The sequence below is a fragment of the Octodon degus genome, unplaced genomic scaffold (assembly GCF_000260255.1).
Source record: "Octodon degus isolate 3935 unplaced genomic scaffold, OctDeg1.0 scaffold00075, whole genome shotgun sequence".
NCBI classification, from domain to species: domain Eukaryota; kingdom Metazoa; phylum Chordata; class Mammalia; order Rodentia; family Octodontidae; genus Octodon; species Octodon degus.
In genome coordinates, this window is record NW_004524651.1 from 3,069,049 (window position 1) to 3,086,622 (window position 17,574).

Sequence of the window (17,574 nt, forward strand, 5' to 3'; positions counted from 1 at the left end):
TTTTTTTTTGTATTTTAGGGAAGGGTCTACAGGGTGTTCAGGGTCTCACTACTAGATCAGACTAGTAGTGATCTGCCTGTTTACAGCCTCCTAAGAGCTGGAATTACAGGTGCGTATCACCACACCCAGTCTCAGTTGCTGTCTCAGCATGCCCCTGCGGTGGGGCCAGCTTGGCAGGCCTGGGGATTGAACCCCCAGCCCCTGTGCCTGAGCTATTTGGCCAGCCCTAGGATTTCTTTTTTGAGGCTGGACAATAGATTTTATTTTATTTAGTTTATTTTTTATTTTATTTAGTTTATTTTTGGAGGCTAGCTCAGCCTGCCCTGGGGGCAGGGCTACTGCTGCATGTGGTGCTGGGGATTGAACTGCAGTCCCTGTACTTGCTAAGTAGGTGCTTTAGACTGCTAAGCTATCTTGCCGGCCCCCCAATTTTTTTTTTTTTTTGTGAAACCGGGAATTGAACTCAGGTCCTTGCGCTTGCCAAGGAAGCTCTTATGCCACTGAGCCATCTCCTCGGCCCCTTGGCCCCCAGATTTTTTTTTTTTTAATTTTAATTTTTATTTATTTATTTATTTATTTTTTTCAAAGTTTTATTGATAAACAGCAATGAGTCAGTTTCAAATCAAATCGGAAGCCCCAGATTTTTAACTTTAATGTCAGACAATAACTTTACAAATTGCCTAGACTTTTTTTAGAAGGCATTGTGAGAGGAAAACTTTTGTTTTATAATGTTTAGTATGTTTCTCTTGTCAAATCAATGTAGTAGAGAGTTTGGATTAGAAAAGAAGAGTCTATAGACTGGGCGTGGTGGTGCATGCTTGTAATCCCAGCTCTTGGGAGGCTGTAAGCAGGCGGATCACTACGAGTCTGATCCAGTAGTGAGACCCTCAACACCCTGTAGACCCTTCCCTAAAATATGAAAAAAAGAATCTAGAGCTTCTTGTCAAATATGGGGGTTATATGGAGCTGTTGAATACTTCAAATGTGCCTCAAAATAACTAAGACAATGCCATAAGTGTAAATTTTAATTACTGTGTTTTTTTTTTAAATTTATTTATTTATTTATGTGTGTGTGTGTGTGTGTGTGTGTGTGTGTGTCTGTGGCCAGCTCAGCCCACCAGGGGGCGGGGCTGGCTGGCATGTGGTGCTGGGGGATTGAACTGCAGTCCCTGTGCTTTAGCTAAGCTTGTTCTAAGTAGCTGCTTTAGACCACTGAGCCATCTCACCAGCCCATAATTACTGTGTTTTAAAGACTATGACAATAAAAGAGTGTAAAGTGTTGCACTGTTTGGTTTTGTTTGTTAAAATGTTACTAAAATTAATTTTACCTGTTCCTTTTTGCATTCCTTAACATCACTACTAGAGAATTTTGTTTTTTTCTTTTTGTGGTACCAGGGATTGAACTCAAGACCTTGTGCTTGCCAGGCAGGCGCTTATGCCACTGAGCTATTTTCCTGGCCCACTACTAGAGAATTTACAGTGACTTGCGAGTCCTGTTTCTTTTGGATTGTGCTGATCAAGAATTCAAGATAGTGCTAATAGTTCAGTGAATAGCTTTTGAAAGTACTGTGTGTTTTGCTCATTTAGGTATACTAAGCCTAATAGGGAACATATGGCACAAGGACTGGTATTTCCAAATTATCAGTAAAAAACCTGGGTAGGAATACTTCATCAATTCTATGAAACTACCTTCTCAAAGACATATTTATACATCTGTGTCCATTATTCACTGAAGCATAAAGTTTAAAGCAAGCCAAATATGATGGATGACTATAGGAACAACGTATTCCTATATCCAATGGAACATTTTTCAGCTTTGCAATGGAAGGGAATCCTGATACTAGGTGCAGCATAGCTAAAACATAAGAGCAATATGCTGTAGCCAGTTGTGGTGTTGCATGTCTGTAATCCCAGCACTTGGGAGGCTGAGGCAGGAGGGCTGGTGCAAGTTTGAGACCAGCCAGGGCTAAAAGTGAGCTCAAGGAAAGCCCAAGCTGTATAGCGAGACCCTGTCTCAAAAAATACAGCAGAACACCAAGTTTATTAAGTTCATAATAAAAAGAAAATACTGTGTGATTTCACTTATATCAGGTACCTAGAATATTGAGATTTAGTGTTAGAAAGTAGAATAGTGGTTACTAAGGAGTAGGAAGTAGGGGGCAATGAGTTGTTTAGTAAGTACAATTTCAGTATTAGAAATTAAAGAGTTATAGATTGGTTGTACAGCCTGATTTTATTTAATGCCACCAAATTGTACACCTAAAAATGAATGATACTTAGTTATATTTTACTATAGCTGTAATTTTATGTTTTTATCCTTTTAGAAACTGACTGGTTAGCCGGCAGTCCTAGTTACTCAGGTGGCTGAGGCAGATTTGAAGCCAGCTTGGTCAGTTTAATGAGACCCAGTCTCTAAAAATAAAAGCTGAGCCTGGTGGCACACACCTGTAATCCCAGCACTCTGGGAAACTGAGGCAGGAGGATCTCGGGTTCAAGCCCAGCCTGAGCAATTTAATGACTTAGACCTTAAAGAATAAAGGGTTGAGGAGGTAGCAATGTGAAGGCCCTGGGCTTAGTCCTCTGTACTACCGAAATATAAAAAAGAACAGGTTAAGATACTAGCAAAATAGTTTATAAAACACTATTTCTTGTAGAGTCTGTTATTATATTGTTACCAAAGCAAGTACTGTTATACATTCTTAGCAGTATAACTGTTAGAGCTGTGAAATGTGTTTTCTCATTTATAGAGTATCTGCTATCTGTAACTTTTAGACTGTGTTTGTTGTATTGGAGATATTCATCAATTTCTCAAACTTGTCATGTGCTATACAAGGAAAAAAGAATTGTGCTGGGGACTGAACCTCGGGCCTCTGAACTGAGTATATGTAGCCCCACTGCTGTGCGCCCTCCCCTGGGCTGTTTTTATTTTCAGGCAGGTTCTTGCTAGGTCTCTGAATGCTGAGGCTGGACTCCACCTTCTGATTTTCTGCTTCAGCCTCCCAGAGTGCTGGGAGATAGATGTTCCTGTTATAGCCTTTGAGGCTGATGTTTTGGAGGAATTCTTTAGAAAGAAGAAAAAAAAAACCTTAATTGTTTTTTGTAAATAGGATGCTGGACAAAAAAGATTTGGAGCAGTGTCCTGTAATGTTTGTGGAATGCTTTACACAGCCTCAAATCCAGAAGATGAAACTCAACACCTTCTTTTTCACAACCAGTTTATAAGTGCTGTAAAATATGTGGTAAGTGGAATTTGTTAACTCTTAACATGTAAGTCATATAATTAATTCAGGAACTAAATGAGATAAATTGCCAAGTGTAAATTGTGAAAAATTTCTGGTTTGGGGGTACAGCATATATAAACTACATGTAATGTATATACTGGCTTATTATTCAACAAGGTTGAGTATAAATACCAGCTAGTTTATTCTGACCGGTTTATATTGTAGGATCTTTAAATTATTTTTCTAAAATAGTTTTTGTGGATATTAGAAAAGTAAAAGATACTTTTTCTAAGAATGCTATTTATTCTGAATGATTTCTTAAAAGTTTCCTTTGATTTTAATAATTGTTTACTAGTAATTATCCTATGTAATATTCATGTAGCTTGGTGGAGCTTTGTATTTGAGGAGTGATAGTGATACATATTCTAACCAGTAGGTGTTTTGTGGATCTCCTTCAGCTTACCTTTGCTATCATAAGAGTTGTCTCATCAACACTTAAAAAAATCTACTGTACTTAAAAAAAAAAAACTCACAAAATAATGTTTTAGTATAAAATATATTTTAACATAAAATATATTTTAAATGTAAATGCCTTTGAGGCATATTAAGTAATACTATTACTATTTTTGAAACCAGAAAGCATTTTTAGCAGTTTTGAACCATTTCCGATATCTTGTGAAAATAGTAATTGAACGTAATTGCTGTTTACCCATATCTGAAATGGAATTGATTTTTATCCTACACATGTTACCTTCAGTACTGTGCACTCACGTTAAGACCTCCAGGATATCTGAACTGAGATCACCAATTCATTTTGTATAGGCCTCTATGTAGGCATCAGATGTGGATTACATTGAAGGTCATTATTCACTCAATTGAATTCATCTAACTTTGGTTGATGAGTTTCTGCTCTTTGTTTCATTCTAGTTTCTTCTACTCAGGATAGGCGAGGTTTTCTTTCTTGGTTCTCTGCTGTGGTCATCTTTTATACATCTGCCTTTACCATGTATGTTCCTTTCTACCATTTTACTAAGGAAGATAGATGTGTGAATATAGACTCTTTAGGTAATGATTTATGTATCTTTTTAATTTGGCTATGTTAATATCCTTACCTTTAAACAAAGAAAAACTGTTCCATCAGGTAGCTAAACAGAACAGTTATCAGACAAAAATATTTCAGCTCATTGTACATACATGAATATGGTAGAAGTCATTTCTATTCAGCTTACGGTTTTTCTTATGAGATGCAGTCTTGCCGTGTAGTTCAGGTGGTCTGGAACTCACTGTGTAGCCTAGGCTGGCCTTGAAATCTGGCAGTCCTCTTTAGCCTCTAGAGTGCTGGGATTATAGATGTATGTCACCATTCCTGGCTTTCAGTTTACATTCTTTAATGTTGGTGATCGTTTAGTTTCTTAGATTATAAACAGTTTATGTGAAAACCTTAGTTCTTTTTTTTTTTTTTTTCTAATGTATTTATACAGGGTCTCACACAGATCAAACTGGTTGTGGTCCTTCTGTTTTCAGTCTCCCAAGTTCTGGGATAGCAGGAGCGCGCCACCATGTCCGTCTCAGTCACCATCTCAGTTTGCCCTGGTTGGTGGGTGTGGGGTGTGTGGCCTGCCAGGGATCGGTCCCTGTGTCTGCCTAAGCAGGTGCTTTAGTCTGCTGAACTATCTGGCCAGCCCTCTTAGTTGTTTATCTTATGAAAAATCTTGGGGTTTTTCTGAGACAGGGTCATTGTAGTGTAGGCTGGCCTCTAACTCCCTGTGTGACCTAGGCTGGCCTCAAACTCATCGTGATCTTCCTGCCTAAGCCTCACAAGTTCTGGGACTTACTGGTGCACACCACTATGCCTGGTACTTTAGGAAAATTCTTAACTCCTGAGAGTTACAATAAACCATTCAATGCAGGAAATAATTGTCCTGCTCTTTGAGGATACCAGAGGAAGTTGACTGAAGCAGCAAAGTTGTAGTCATTGCCTAAAAGTATTCTGATTCTTCTGCAAAACCAAAAACAACTGCAGTAATTTAGGGAAGGAAGATTGACTCTGGTCCCAGCAGACCCCTTCTTCTTGTACCTACTATGATGGGACAGCGTTATGGATTTATCCTATTTAGTTTTGAAGTAAGCTGAAGAGAAAGAATTGAGTTTAGTAGATGCTGACTTTTGCTATAAGGATCAAGGCAGATGTACTTGTCTGCATGAAAGGATGTTCTGAAGCATTGTAGCTTTTTTTTTAATATAGTACACATAAAGGTTAAAAACCATCGTGTTCTTTCATCTGAGCTCTTGATTTTGGGTTGTGGCATTAAAACATTGTGTTTGTTGTGTTGTACATTTAAGCACTTGTAAGTACTTGACAAAACAAATAATTTTAAATGCCTATTTTACTATTGAGAAGAACATAGAAGACATCCATTGTTCTGGCTTTAATTCGTGTTAAATGGGCAGTGTTCAGGAACTTGAACTAAAGTTTTGTTTTGTGTGAGTCTATTTAAATAGAATAAGTTGGGGCTGGGAAGATAGCTTGGCAGTCTAAGCACCTGCCTGGCAAGTGCGAGGACCTGAGTTTGATCCCCAGTAACACACACTGTGCCCGCCCTGGAACCCTGGGCCCACTGTGCCTGACACCAAAACTAGGTGTAATTTCAGTCAACCAAAACAGGCTAGATGGGCATCAGTTCGTACTATGACAACAATTTAAATATTAGTTTAACATTGTAAAAGTAAGATACCACTTATTTGTAATTGAATGGTTATTACTTCTCTAGGGAAGTAATTCAGCTGTAATTTCAGTGCTGGGGAAGCTGAGACAGGAGATTGCTGTGAATCTGAGCTGTGTAGTGAGACACAGTACCAAGTAAATGAATAAATGATTAAAAAATGGAGTAAATTTGAAACAATGAGTGGTATGGTTTACATTTTAATTGAACATTTTTATTTTAGTTTTTAATTTTAATTTTTTTAAATGTATTTAGTACAGAGTCTACAGGGTCTCACTACACAGATCAGACTTGTACTGATCTGTCTGTTTTCAGCCTCCCAAGTGGTGGGATTACAGGCTTTGTGCATTAGGCACGTAAGTGCTTTACTACTGAGCATACTGCAGAAATAAACTCTCAATGCTTCTGGTGGAGCCTGGACTCCCATTTAGACCTAGGAATTACTTGAGTTTCCTTTATGAACAGAGGTACCATTTCCTAAGGTGAGACTAGAAAGTAGCAACTGTTCTCAATTGTCATCAGGCCAGAAAAAGGATAATATATAGGCAACATATGTCCTTGCCTTCAAGCTTAAGAACAAAATCAAAGAAATGAAAAATCACCAGTAAGATTTAAGTAACTCTTGATTGTAAGGCTGATCTGGCTGCAACATCTGTCATCCCATTGATGATGTGGTGGCTCTGGCTGGGCAGGGGTCTCCTTAGCCCTTTGCTACTCCATGTGTCTTCTCGAAGCTGTGTGCTCTTTGATGATTGGAGAGACCAGTCATCCCTCATTGAGGACTGTTTCCTTGGTCAAGGGTGTGAGTAGCTGTCCTATGCTGTTAGAACCTCAAGACGAGCTTTTAAGATTTAAGTTGATGACATAATAGAGCTAAAGTAGGAAAAAGCATAATGTCTTTTGGGAGAGTAATGATTGAATTAGATTTTGTGTGCAATGAGCTGGCAAACTATGATGCTGATTAGTTATGACATTTTGATTTTGAATGTTTTTGTGGTACTGGAGGTTGAACCCAGGGCCTTTGCACTGAACTACATCCTCAGTCTCCATCCTCTTTTTAAAAAAGTTTTGGAGACAGGTCTCACTAAGTTGCTAAGTAGTTCAGGGTGATCTTCCTGGTTAGTTTCCCCAAATGCTGGAAGTACTGGGGTCTACAGGGATAGGTTTGTTTGCAGGAAAGAAACCAAACCAGGGTAAGGAATTTGGTCTGATTTTCATTGAATTTCCATGATTAAACAAGCCAGATGCTCTAATAATATTGTGTTGAGATTTGATAAATAGAAATTTGAATAAGAAGCATCTAAGTTTACGTTTCAAAATTTAATATATTTATTTTGTTGATTTCCCCGTATTTCACGCAGACCATTGTATTTATAAATACGGCATAGAAGTAATGCTTCCAGATATTAGACAGAAATTTTGCTTTGAGATAGAGGGCCTTATGATGGAAGAAAAGTGCCTTCAGTATGAAATGTGCAATAAAGTTCTGGTTTTTTTTTACCCAGAGATTGAACTCAGGACCTTGTGTTTGTCAGGAAGGTGCTTGCGCTGAGCTATATCCCCAATCCAAAATTCTGTATTATTTTTAAAGTGTCCACAAATCCTGGAGGGGGGATGAGCGTGACCTATACCATTAGTTGCAACTAATCCCTCTAACTTCTTCCTTTACCAGTTAGTGTGAGTCCTTACTTTTAGTGATAATGGAAGTTAAAATTAAAGCACAAATTTGGAGAGGAAAAGCTTTTTAATTGGCCTTTAGAAGAGAAGATAGGGAAAGAAATCCAGCCTGAGTAGTAGCTAGAGGTGGACACACTCTGAAGAGGATCTCACTGGTCCCCTTGAAAAGGCCAAGCCAGGCTTTAATGACTCATTTAAGGGTTTGTTCAAGTAGCTGGGGTGTGGTTGATCATTATCTCGTCCTGGTTTTGTAGCTTTGGAGGAATCCTTGGGCTTGGGGATGGAATTCCAGTGAAAGGATTGTGTTTGTGGTAGTTTATTCAGGTGAGGCTGTGTTTTTCTTGGAATCCAGCTGACTAAATAGGTTTAGGACAATAGCTGGAGGCTTCTAAGTCTTTTCTGGTTGTAAGGGAAAGAACAATTGAGAATAGTGTGCAAAAGGTTGTTTAAAAGCTTTTAATCAGATTTCTCTGTGAATGTTGAAAAATACTTTGTTCTTGATCTCCTTCGTCTTCAAGGAGGATGAATAGGCCAGGAAAGGCTAGGGCTAATGAAGTTTGTTCTGTCTACTTTTCCTAAATAAGGAACATAACCTATATTCAAAGTTTCAATTAAGCCCAACCTTGGATGATTAACTTAGTGACAGCCTATCTCAGAATTTTAAAAGGGATGGGGCTGTAGCTCAGTGTGAAAACCCTGGGTTCAGTCTGAAAAAAAGTTCTGCTTTGTTCTGCTTTGATTACATATTGAGCCCAACTGAAAATGTAGCAAAAAGTATTTTTAAGTCCCACACTGTCTCAGAAGAAAGCACACCTTGTGCTTTTAATGAGCAAGAGGTTAAATTTGGCCTTTGTAGCTATACTCATGCCTGACTGTATCTGTAGGTTTTGCCAGGAGCAGTACGTATTGATTTTAAGTCATTGGGATTTATAAATATCTTTGTTATAAGTGTCAGTGTTAGAAGTTCTTTCCTGGGGGTCAGGCAAACAATTGTGTATGTATGATACAGGTAATCTTTCTATCACAGAAAGTACATCTCTTAATATTTTATTTTTATATTATTTTGTGATTCTTTTTAAGTTTGTTTATTTATTTATTTATTTTGTGTGTGTGTGGCCAGCTCAGCCCACCAGGGGGCGGGGCTGGCTGGCATGTGGTGCTGGGGGATTGAACCACGGTCTCTGTGCTTTGCTTTGCTTAGCTTAGCTTAGCTTGTTCTAAATAGGTGCTTTAGACCACTGAGCCATCTCACCAGCCCCCTCTTAATATTTTCTCTCTAGATAGCTTTCATATAATTTGTCTCCATTTGAATACTAATAATAGAGGTAACATTCTTTTTTTTTTTTTTTTTTTTGGTACTGGGGATTGAACTCAGGACCTTGTATTTGCCAGGCAGGCACTTTTGTGTCTTCTCTCTGGGCCTTGTTTCTGGTGATTGATTTATTTATTCTTAATGATCTGGGATTATAAATATTCTTATTAGAAATATATTTAAAGGAGCCTTACTATGGAGGGCCATAGTGAAAACTATCATCAAATTACATTTATGCACATACACACATGTCCACACATTGTTAGTATATTTGAGGAATGGAAGTTGGATGTTGGAAAACACATACTACTTTAGCATAAATTATTGTTATTGGGCTGCCCAGATAGTTTAGTGGATTAAAGCACCTGCGTAGGCCCCCCCTCACCGCCCGCAGGCCAAGATAGAGAATCAGACTGGGTGAATGAGACTGGGTTTGGTGGCATGTGCCTGTAATCCCAGAACTTGGGAGGCTGAAAAAAACAGGATCACTACGAGTCTGATCTGTGTAGTAAGACCTTGTAGACCCTGTACTAAATATTTTAAAAAATTATATTAAAAATTATAATTTAGAGCTGGGAGATAGCTCAGCGGTCTAAGTGCCTGCCTGGCAAACTCAAGGACCCAAGTTTGATCCCTGGTACCACATGCCCTGCTGGCCTTGGAACCCAGGAGTGATGATGCATGCCTGTAATCCCAGTGCTGGGGAGACTTGAGATTGGAGGATCACTGTGAGTCTGAACTGCATAGAGAGACCCTGTACCAAATAAATAAATAAATAAATAAATAAATAAATAAATAGTTTATTTATTTATGAAAATTCATTGATTAGTGTAAAAGAGAAGAATAAATTATGTAAATAGTATAGAAAATATGAGAGAAATAGATTTTAGAATATATGCACTATGAATGAGAAACAGAGATGTCAGGCAGAGTTTGGAAAAAGTCAGTACCTAAGTAGAGTTAGAATGGAAAAGTAGGATTCTGAGTTCAGGAGGACAAGGGCTATCAGGCTGTGGTGAAACAGTGGTTTGGCAACACAGAAATACTTCATGATGACTTATGATTGCATCATGTTCTGTTAGATAGCCTTTACAAGAGGTGAAGCTGGAAGAGGCAGCTTAGTGGTCAGATCATGAATGACCTTATAAAGCATGAAGGTATCAAAACTTGTAAGAAAATACATTTAATTGCTGTCTTGCAGTAGTAATGGAAGCTGTTATATATCGGAGGCCCTTTTTTTTTGGTGGTATCAGGGATTGAACTCAGGACTTTGTGCTTGCCAGGCAAGTACTTACTCTATTGAGCTATCTCCCTGGCCCCCAAGGAGGTCTATTTTTGTGTGAGACATCATGCTCAATATTTTATACTGTTTTCTCAATTAGTGTCTCAATAATTTTGTGTTATAGTTTTTTTTTTTTTTTTAAATGCATTTTTATAGATGGACAAACCTGAGTTTGGAAAAATTAGGTGATTTGCCCAAGGCAGCATATCTCACGTGTAGCATTTTGGATTAAATTTAGGGTTTTTTTCCCTTTCCTTTTCCTTTTCCTTTCCTTTCCCTTCCTTTCCTTTCTTCTCCTCCTCTCTTTCTCCCTCTCTCTCTCTCTCTTCCTCCCTGCCTGTCTTTCTTTATGATACTCAACCCAGAGCCTTATACTAGCTAGACAAGTGATCTTTTACTAAACTACATGCTAGGCCTTTTTGAAATTTATATTTTGAGCCAGGGTCTTGCGGATTGCCAGGGCTAGGCTCCAACTTTCTGTCTTCCTGTCTTAGCCTCCTGAGTTGCTGGGATCACAGTGTGTGTACCAATGTGGACAGCTCTTTATGATATTTAGCATTTTGTCCACTATGCTGTACTGCTTAGATTAAGTTTTGCACATATGGTGTGTAATAAATATTTCCTCAGTTAATTGAATTTCTATATATTTATCACTTTCAAAGTTTAATAGTAGCATTTAAAACTTTTCAACTGTAAACATCAATATAGTTAAATTGACTAGACACACGTTTTTTGGAGACACATTTTTATAATATTGTTAACATAAGATTATTTTTGCTAAGAAATGTCCAAAACATGTATTTAACACTGACTATACCTCTGGCACATGTATCACTGTCCCATTGGTGGCTTGAACCTTTTTTGGGTGGCATGAGACAGTCATGGAGATACACCCTGTAATGAACATGAACACAGATAAGTCGGGAGAAATAGTTTAAATCATTATGCTATAGTTTATTTTATTCTTGCTTATATTTTGGTGACTATAAAGCATATATACATAGAGATACGCTTTTTTTTTTTTTTTTTTTTTTTGTGGAACCGGGGATTGAACTCAAGCCCTTGCACTTGCCAGGCAAGTGCTTATTCTACTGAGCTATCTCCCCAGAGCCCCCATATATACATAAATACTTATATTTAAAATCCATTCAACAAATTATATATTTTAATAGTTTTTTTGGTAATGGCTTATGCTTTCTGTAAGAAGTATTAGAATATTTGACCAAGTTTATTTTTTAGTCTTTTTATTTATTATTTGGTACAGAGTCTTGCTACAAAGCTCAGACTTGTAGTAATCCTCCTGTCTTAGCCTCTCTAGTGCTGGCATTACAGGCATGCCCCACTGTGCCCAGTTTTGGTGGCTGGCCTGTGTGGGACTCACGTGGCATGTGCTACCAGGGATCAAACCTGAGTCCTTGTGCTTGTGAGGTGTTTAGACAGTTGAGCTATCTCCCCAACTCTATTTGTTTATTTTATTTTATTTTATTTTATTTTTTTTGCGGAACTGGGAATTGAACTCAGATCCTTGCGCTTGCTAGGGAAGCGCTTATTCTACTGAGCCATCTTCCTGGCCCTGTTTATTTTTTTGAGACAGGATCTCATTATGTACGAGCCCAGAGTGGTTTTGAAATTACTATGTACCCAGGCTGGGCTCGTGGTGGTCTTCCTGCTTCAGTCTCCCTGGGTACTGGGAGGTGTGCTACCATGCCCAGTTATGATAGATGAATTAATGTAGTTTATTTTTGAAGTTTTAAGATTTTTTCATTTACTTGTTCATTTTTTATTAATCAGATTTTATTGGCATATTTTAGATATAATGATCATATTCATGTAGAGAATTTGTTACTGTACATGATATAGTTGATTCCTTTTTTTCCATTTCATTATCTTCCCTTCAATCCCTCTCCTGCTCTCCATTTATAAAGGCCTGTTTCCATTTTTTTCCTCTCTTTCTGATTGTTTTCTTTTTTCTTTTCCCTCCTTTCCCTTCCTTCTTCCCCCTCCCCAGCTTTAAGGCTTTAAAATAGATGATGTTTAATCCCAGGGACACTTTGTGTTCATGTTGGAGTCACTACTTCTGCCAGTCTTTGACTTAATTACTATGCTGACTAGTTTTGCTTTTTTTTTTTTTTCCTCAATAAATGAGCAGCCTTGGGTTTTTGTCAATAGGTGGTTTGAATTTCTTAGTTAAGATTAATATTCTATCTATCCTCTCCCTTTCCCTTCTCTGTCATAGATGGATGTAAAACCGTACCTACTTTCAACAATTATCAATCACGGACAGTTATCTTTCAGCCGTCTCAATTATTTTATAAGCTCATGTATCACATTTTCATTTTATTTATTTAATTTTTTCACATTTTCATTTTAATACATATTTCTATTTTTTTTTTTATTTGTGTGTGTGTGTGTGTGTGTGTGTGGCCAGCTCAGCCCACCAGGGGGCGGGGCTGGCTGGCATGTGGTGCTGGGGGATCGAACCGCGGTCCCTGTGCTTTGCTAAGCTTGTTCTAAGTAGGTGCTTTAGACCACTGAGCCATCTCACCAGCCCCTAATACATATTTCTAGAAGGATTGCTTTTTTTTTTTTTGGCTGGCTCATGCTACCTTAATGGCGGGTCTGGTAAGGCAGGTGGAGCTGGGGTTTGAACTGGGGTCCCTCCGCGTCTGACTGGGTTTGCCAGAGTAGGCATTTAAACAACTGAGCTAACCCGCAAGCCCCCTTAATAGATATTTCTAAATGACAAAGATTATCCTTTTTTAAAAAAAAGTTTGTAATGGCTTAAGAATGTAACTGCACCTTTTTAAAAATTTATTTATTTATTTTTAGCGGAACCAGGGATTGAACTCAGGCTGCACTTGTTCTACTGCGCTATTTCCCTGACTGCAGCTATTTCACTAGCCCCTGCACCTTTTTTTTTTTTTTTTTAGTTTATTTATTTATTTATTTGTGTGTGTGTGTGTGTGTGTGTGTGTGTCCAGCTCAGGCCACCAGAGGGCAGGGTTGGCTGGCATGTGGTGCTGGGGGATTGAACCGCGGTCCCTGTGCTTTGCTAAGCTTGTTCTAAGTAGGTGCTTTAGACCACTGAGCCATCTCACCAGCCCCCCCTGCACCTTTAAAAATGAACTGATTCCTTTAAAATCATGGATTCATCAGGGCTGAAAGCTTCTCCACTTTTCCTGTGCTGTTCCTTCCTAGGGAGGTTCTTGTACTGTGTTGGTTGGTATGTGTCCTGAGTCTCTTTCACTATGAGGTACTTCTTTTTTTTTTTCTTGCAATATTTGTTTTTTTTTTTTTAATGTATTTGGCACAGGGTCTGCAGGGTCTCACTGTGTAGATCGGACTCAGTGATCCTCCTGTTTTCAGCCTCCCAAGTGCTGGGATTACAGGCTGGCCCTTCTAATTATTTGTAATATATATTTTCATTCAACATTCTGTAAACGTGAGACAGACTTTTAAAGTTGAGGTATAATTTATATAGTTGTGCATATCTTATGGAATGAGTTTAGATGATTGTATACATTATTGTGTCCACCCCTCTAGTGTATTTTGTGTTCATTTGTGATTTGTCCTTTCTTTTTGGGGCTAGAGATCAAACCTTCGCCTTTACACTGAACTACATCCTCAGTTCTTTTTGCTTTTTATTTTGAGACAGTCTTTCACTAAGTTGTTCAGATTGAGCTCAAATTCATGATTTCCCTGCTTCTGCCTCTCAGTCAGTAAGATATCAGGCGAGTGCTACCATGCCTGGCTGTAATTTTTTTAAAATTGAAAAATCCCAGGAGAACTTACTTCCATTTTTTTAGAATAACTACAACAAGAAGAAACGAATAACCATTACTTGATATTAGAACTGTAAACTAAGGGGCTGGCTTGTGCTTAAATGGTAAAGTGCACTGTACCCACACTAAAAACACCAAAGTCAAACAAAAAAACAAAGACTACTTTTCCAGAAAATATATAAAACCTTTTGCTTTTTAGCAGCCAAAAGTGAATTAAGACCTTCTAGATTTTGGGATATACTATTTGCTAGAAAAGGGATGTATAACGTACTAGAACTAATGGTGAGGTGTGCAAATGGACTACATTGACATTTATGTCACTGTAAAAAAAGTTGTGGCTGCCTGTTTATTGTTCTGCATTGTATGCATCCTTCTCTGTACCATATACCTGTGCTCAGTTTCAAGCTGTACGTGGATACCTGCTTTTCTAAATCCTCTAGTATGTGAGTTAGGAGGTGAGAATTGTTGCAACCAGGAAAACACTAACTGCAATTTAGACGTGCAAAAGCCCGAGTATGGTTTTAGACATTAATGAGCTTGGCTCTTTTACCTTTGCTTTGTCCAAGATTTAAATTTATTATGTGTAACTTTGGGAACATTTTATCAGTTGGCTCTGTTTGTTAGACTAGTTCATTGATTTTAGTTTGGAAGTTAGTTTTATTTATTTATTTATTTTTTGGGCAGAACTGGGGATTGAACTCAGACCCTTGTGCTTGCCAGGGAAGCACTTATCTACTGAGCCATCTCCCCGGTCCCCTAGAAGTTAGTTTCAGAGTGGCTACTCTGTGTGAGCTGTAGTCTTCACTATGACCTGTGATGACAGCCATTTTATAGATCACTTAGATTTGGAAACAGAATCAGAATTCCAGGGGTTTACATAAGGCTGTCTGGTAACTACTAAGAGCAAGTGTCTAAACCTTGAACTTTCGTGTTGGAGTTAACATTTTTTCACTAAAATTTTTTTGTTTTCATGAATGTTATAGAAACCTAAGTAATAATGATTGTACCTTTCAGTTTCTGCTGCTTATGTGCAAAGGCCTTTTATTTAGTATGTGAAGAACACAATATATGTTTTTGTAAATGAACAAAGTTTTATTGTAGGCTATAGTTTGTAGAGGTTTCAGTCTGTAATTGGTGGGCTCCAAGGCAGGTTGGCCCGGCCCAGGGCATCACAGAGGAGAAGCAGTGCATGATGGGCAGAAGGCAGGAATGCAGCGAAGCAGCGGAAAAACAGAATATTTTAAAATAAAATTATATCAGATCCAGTTGTGATAGTTTTCAGGTGAACATGCACATCTGAAGTTGTTTTAAGAGAAAATTTTACTCTGAAAAGCTAGTAAAATAATTTGGCTAATGCCCATGGATGTTTAATATGATAAAATGAGGCCAATATTGTTTTCAAAGGCAATTAATCAAAAAATAGTTTATTGAATTATTTTTACATCATTTAATTCAGAACATGTGACTCCTTTACAACTTGAAGCTACTTATATTTCTAGTTCTTTATTGAATTTATAGTTTGATTTTTGAAAAAATATGAAAAGTCTTCATTTTCATTTTGTAGATAATGGATTTATTTAACAGCTTTTCCCCAAAGTAACACCAATACAAATCTCTTTTAAAAGAGGTGATATCTTTTATGCCTTTTAAAAATTGTTTACTTATATTCAGATCTGTGTATGATACAGATTGTTCATGTGAAAAGAGGACTTGTATGACTTGTTTCTGTTTCATTTCAAATCTTACAAACATTTTACCAAATGTAATTAATTTGAAGTACCTGAATCTTACATTTTCTTTGGATAATCTATTTTGTAAACAGATTTTGGATTTTAAATGTTTTAATCTAAGTTGTTACATGTATACCAGGCTTGTTTCTAGAATTTCTCAGTCCAAATAAGATCTTGCTCTCCCAAAATCATTAAGAAAACCAGCTTCCTCTTGGGCTTGTAGCATATAAAAATTTTAGTTGCTTTTTCTTGATCTTATTGAACTTTTGTGTTCTTAGGAGAAAAAGTTTTTTTTTTTTTTTTAAATTAGAAGTATGATTTGTTTTCAGCAGGGCCTTTTTATGTAAATTGGGTTGGGTGAGACAAATGGAGCAGCTAGTTAAGCTCATTCCTTCTGTACCTATTTTGAACTTCAAAGTTCCTAGTTTTAACCTCTGGTTCAGTCCCATCTTACTAGATTTAAGTGGCTTTTGTTTTGTTTTGTTTTTTCATGCAGGTTCTGCTCATTAATCACCACGAGTGTGGATCTGAAGAAGAGTTTATTACCTCTTTTTTTGAGTATGTTTAACTTCAGATACACACAACGTAGCCTCTCCTTCCCTATTAGATTCTTAGAAGGTAGTTATATTTTTTATAGTCTCCTTCTTGTGGCTTTGATAGTTGTGATCAATAAAAATACTATTATTCCTTTCATACTGGGCTACTGCATGCAAATCAGTTCGTAAAACCTCCTGGAGGTCTTTGGCATGCCAGACATAAAACTATGAGTGTTTGTTTGTGGAGGTAACCATGTTTTAAAGAAATCTGAGAGTTTAATTCTTCTGTCAAGAATCTGGGAGTTATCCTTTAGGTTCTGGGAATCCCTGACTTTAAGGGGCTTGTTTTTGGTGTGTGATTTTCAAAATTCATTTAAAATGGGAAATGATAAATTAGACGTTTTTGTGGTATTAGATGTATCTAAATGAGTGATAAAACTTAGCTTGCATTGTGCCTACTTTATGCCTAACAAAGTAGATGATGTATCATGCCTTATTAAACATTAAAGAGGATATATCTTTCATGTTTGCAATTTTTAGATAAATTAATATATTTTTCCTCTTGTGTATTGTTATAATAAATAAGATGCACAAAATTCATTTTTTCTTTTATATGTAGGGATGGAAAAAAGAAAGAATTCTGGCCGAGTACCCTGATGGCAGGATAATAATGGTTCTTCCTGAAGACCCAAAGTATGCTCTGAAAAAGGTAACTTTCCAATGAAATTTCATACAGAATTGTTGAATGTCAGTATCAAGAAGTTGACATGTTGCCCTCATAACACATTTAAACATCAATTCTAAGTACAAGAAATAAGCATTTAAAGAATACCATCCATTTTAGATATGATGGTAGTCCTTACTATAAATCCAAACTGTGAAATGAATCTAAAACACATTAATCATTCCCTGATAGGGGCTGGGGACATGGCTCAGTGGAATAAGCGCTTCCCTGGCAAGCGCGAGGGCCTGAGTTCAATTCCCAGTTCCGCAAAAAAAAAAAAAAAAAATTTTCCTTGGTATTATTAGAAATCTGAGTGACTCAGTAGAAGGTGTGCCTGTTGAGTTAATGTGTAATGTCAAATGGTCTTAAGATTGGAATTAAAATTAAAAGCTGAGGGCTGAAGATATAGCCCAGTATAAGAGTGCATGCTTAGAGACCTTGGATTAAATTTCCAGACCCCCCAAAAAACAAAGCTGGTTATGGGAAGACACACATCTGATTTCAGCACTCTGAGAGGCTGAGGCAGGGGATTGAAAGTTGGGGCCTAGGTAACTTTGTGAGACCCTGTCTCAAAATAGAAAATAAAG

General features: G+C 37.5%; 1 protein-coding gene across 3 annotated transcripts in view; it reads left to right on the plus strand.

Moving 5' to 3' along the window:
* Positions 1-17,574, plus strand: part of Esco1 (establishment of sister chromatid cohesion N-acetyltransferase 1) — a 47,438-nt gene that overhangs the window by 17,508 nt on the left and 12,356 nt on the right. For 2 of the 3 annotated variants that reach the window (XM_004635783.2, XM_023720357.1), the window contains exons 6-7: positions 3,108-3,239; positions 16,883-16,972. In XM_004635783.2, coding sequence (XP_004635840.1) covers positions 3,108-3,239; positions 16,883-16,972 — 222 coding nt within the window. Of the gene's footprint in view, positions 1-3,107; positions 3,240-16,223; positions 16,346-16,882; positions 16,973-17,574 lie in introns of those variants that run through there. The other variant, XR_002822036.1, reaches the window with a different exon arrangement.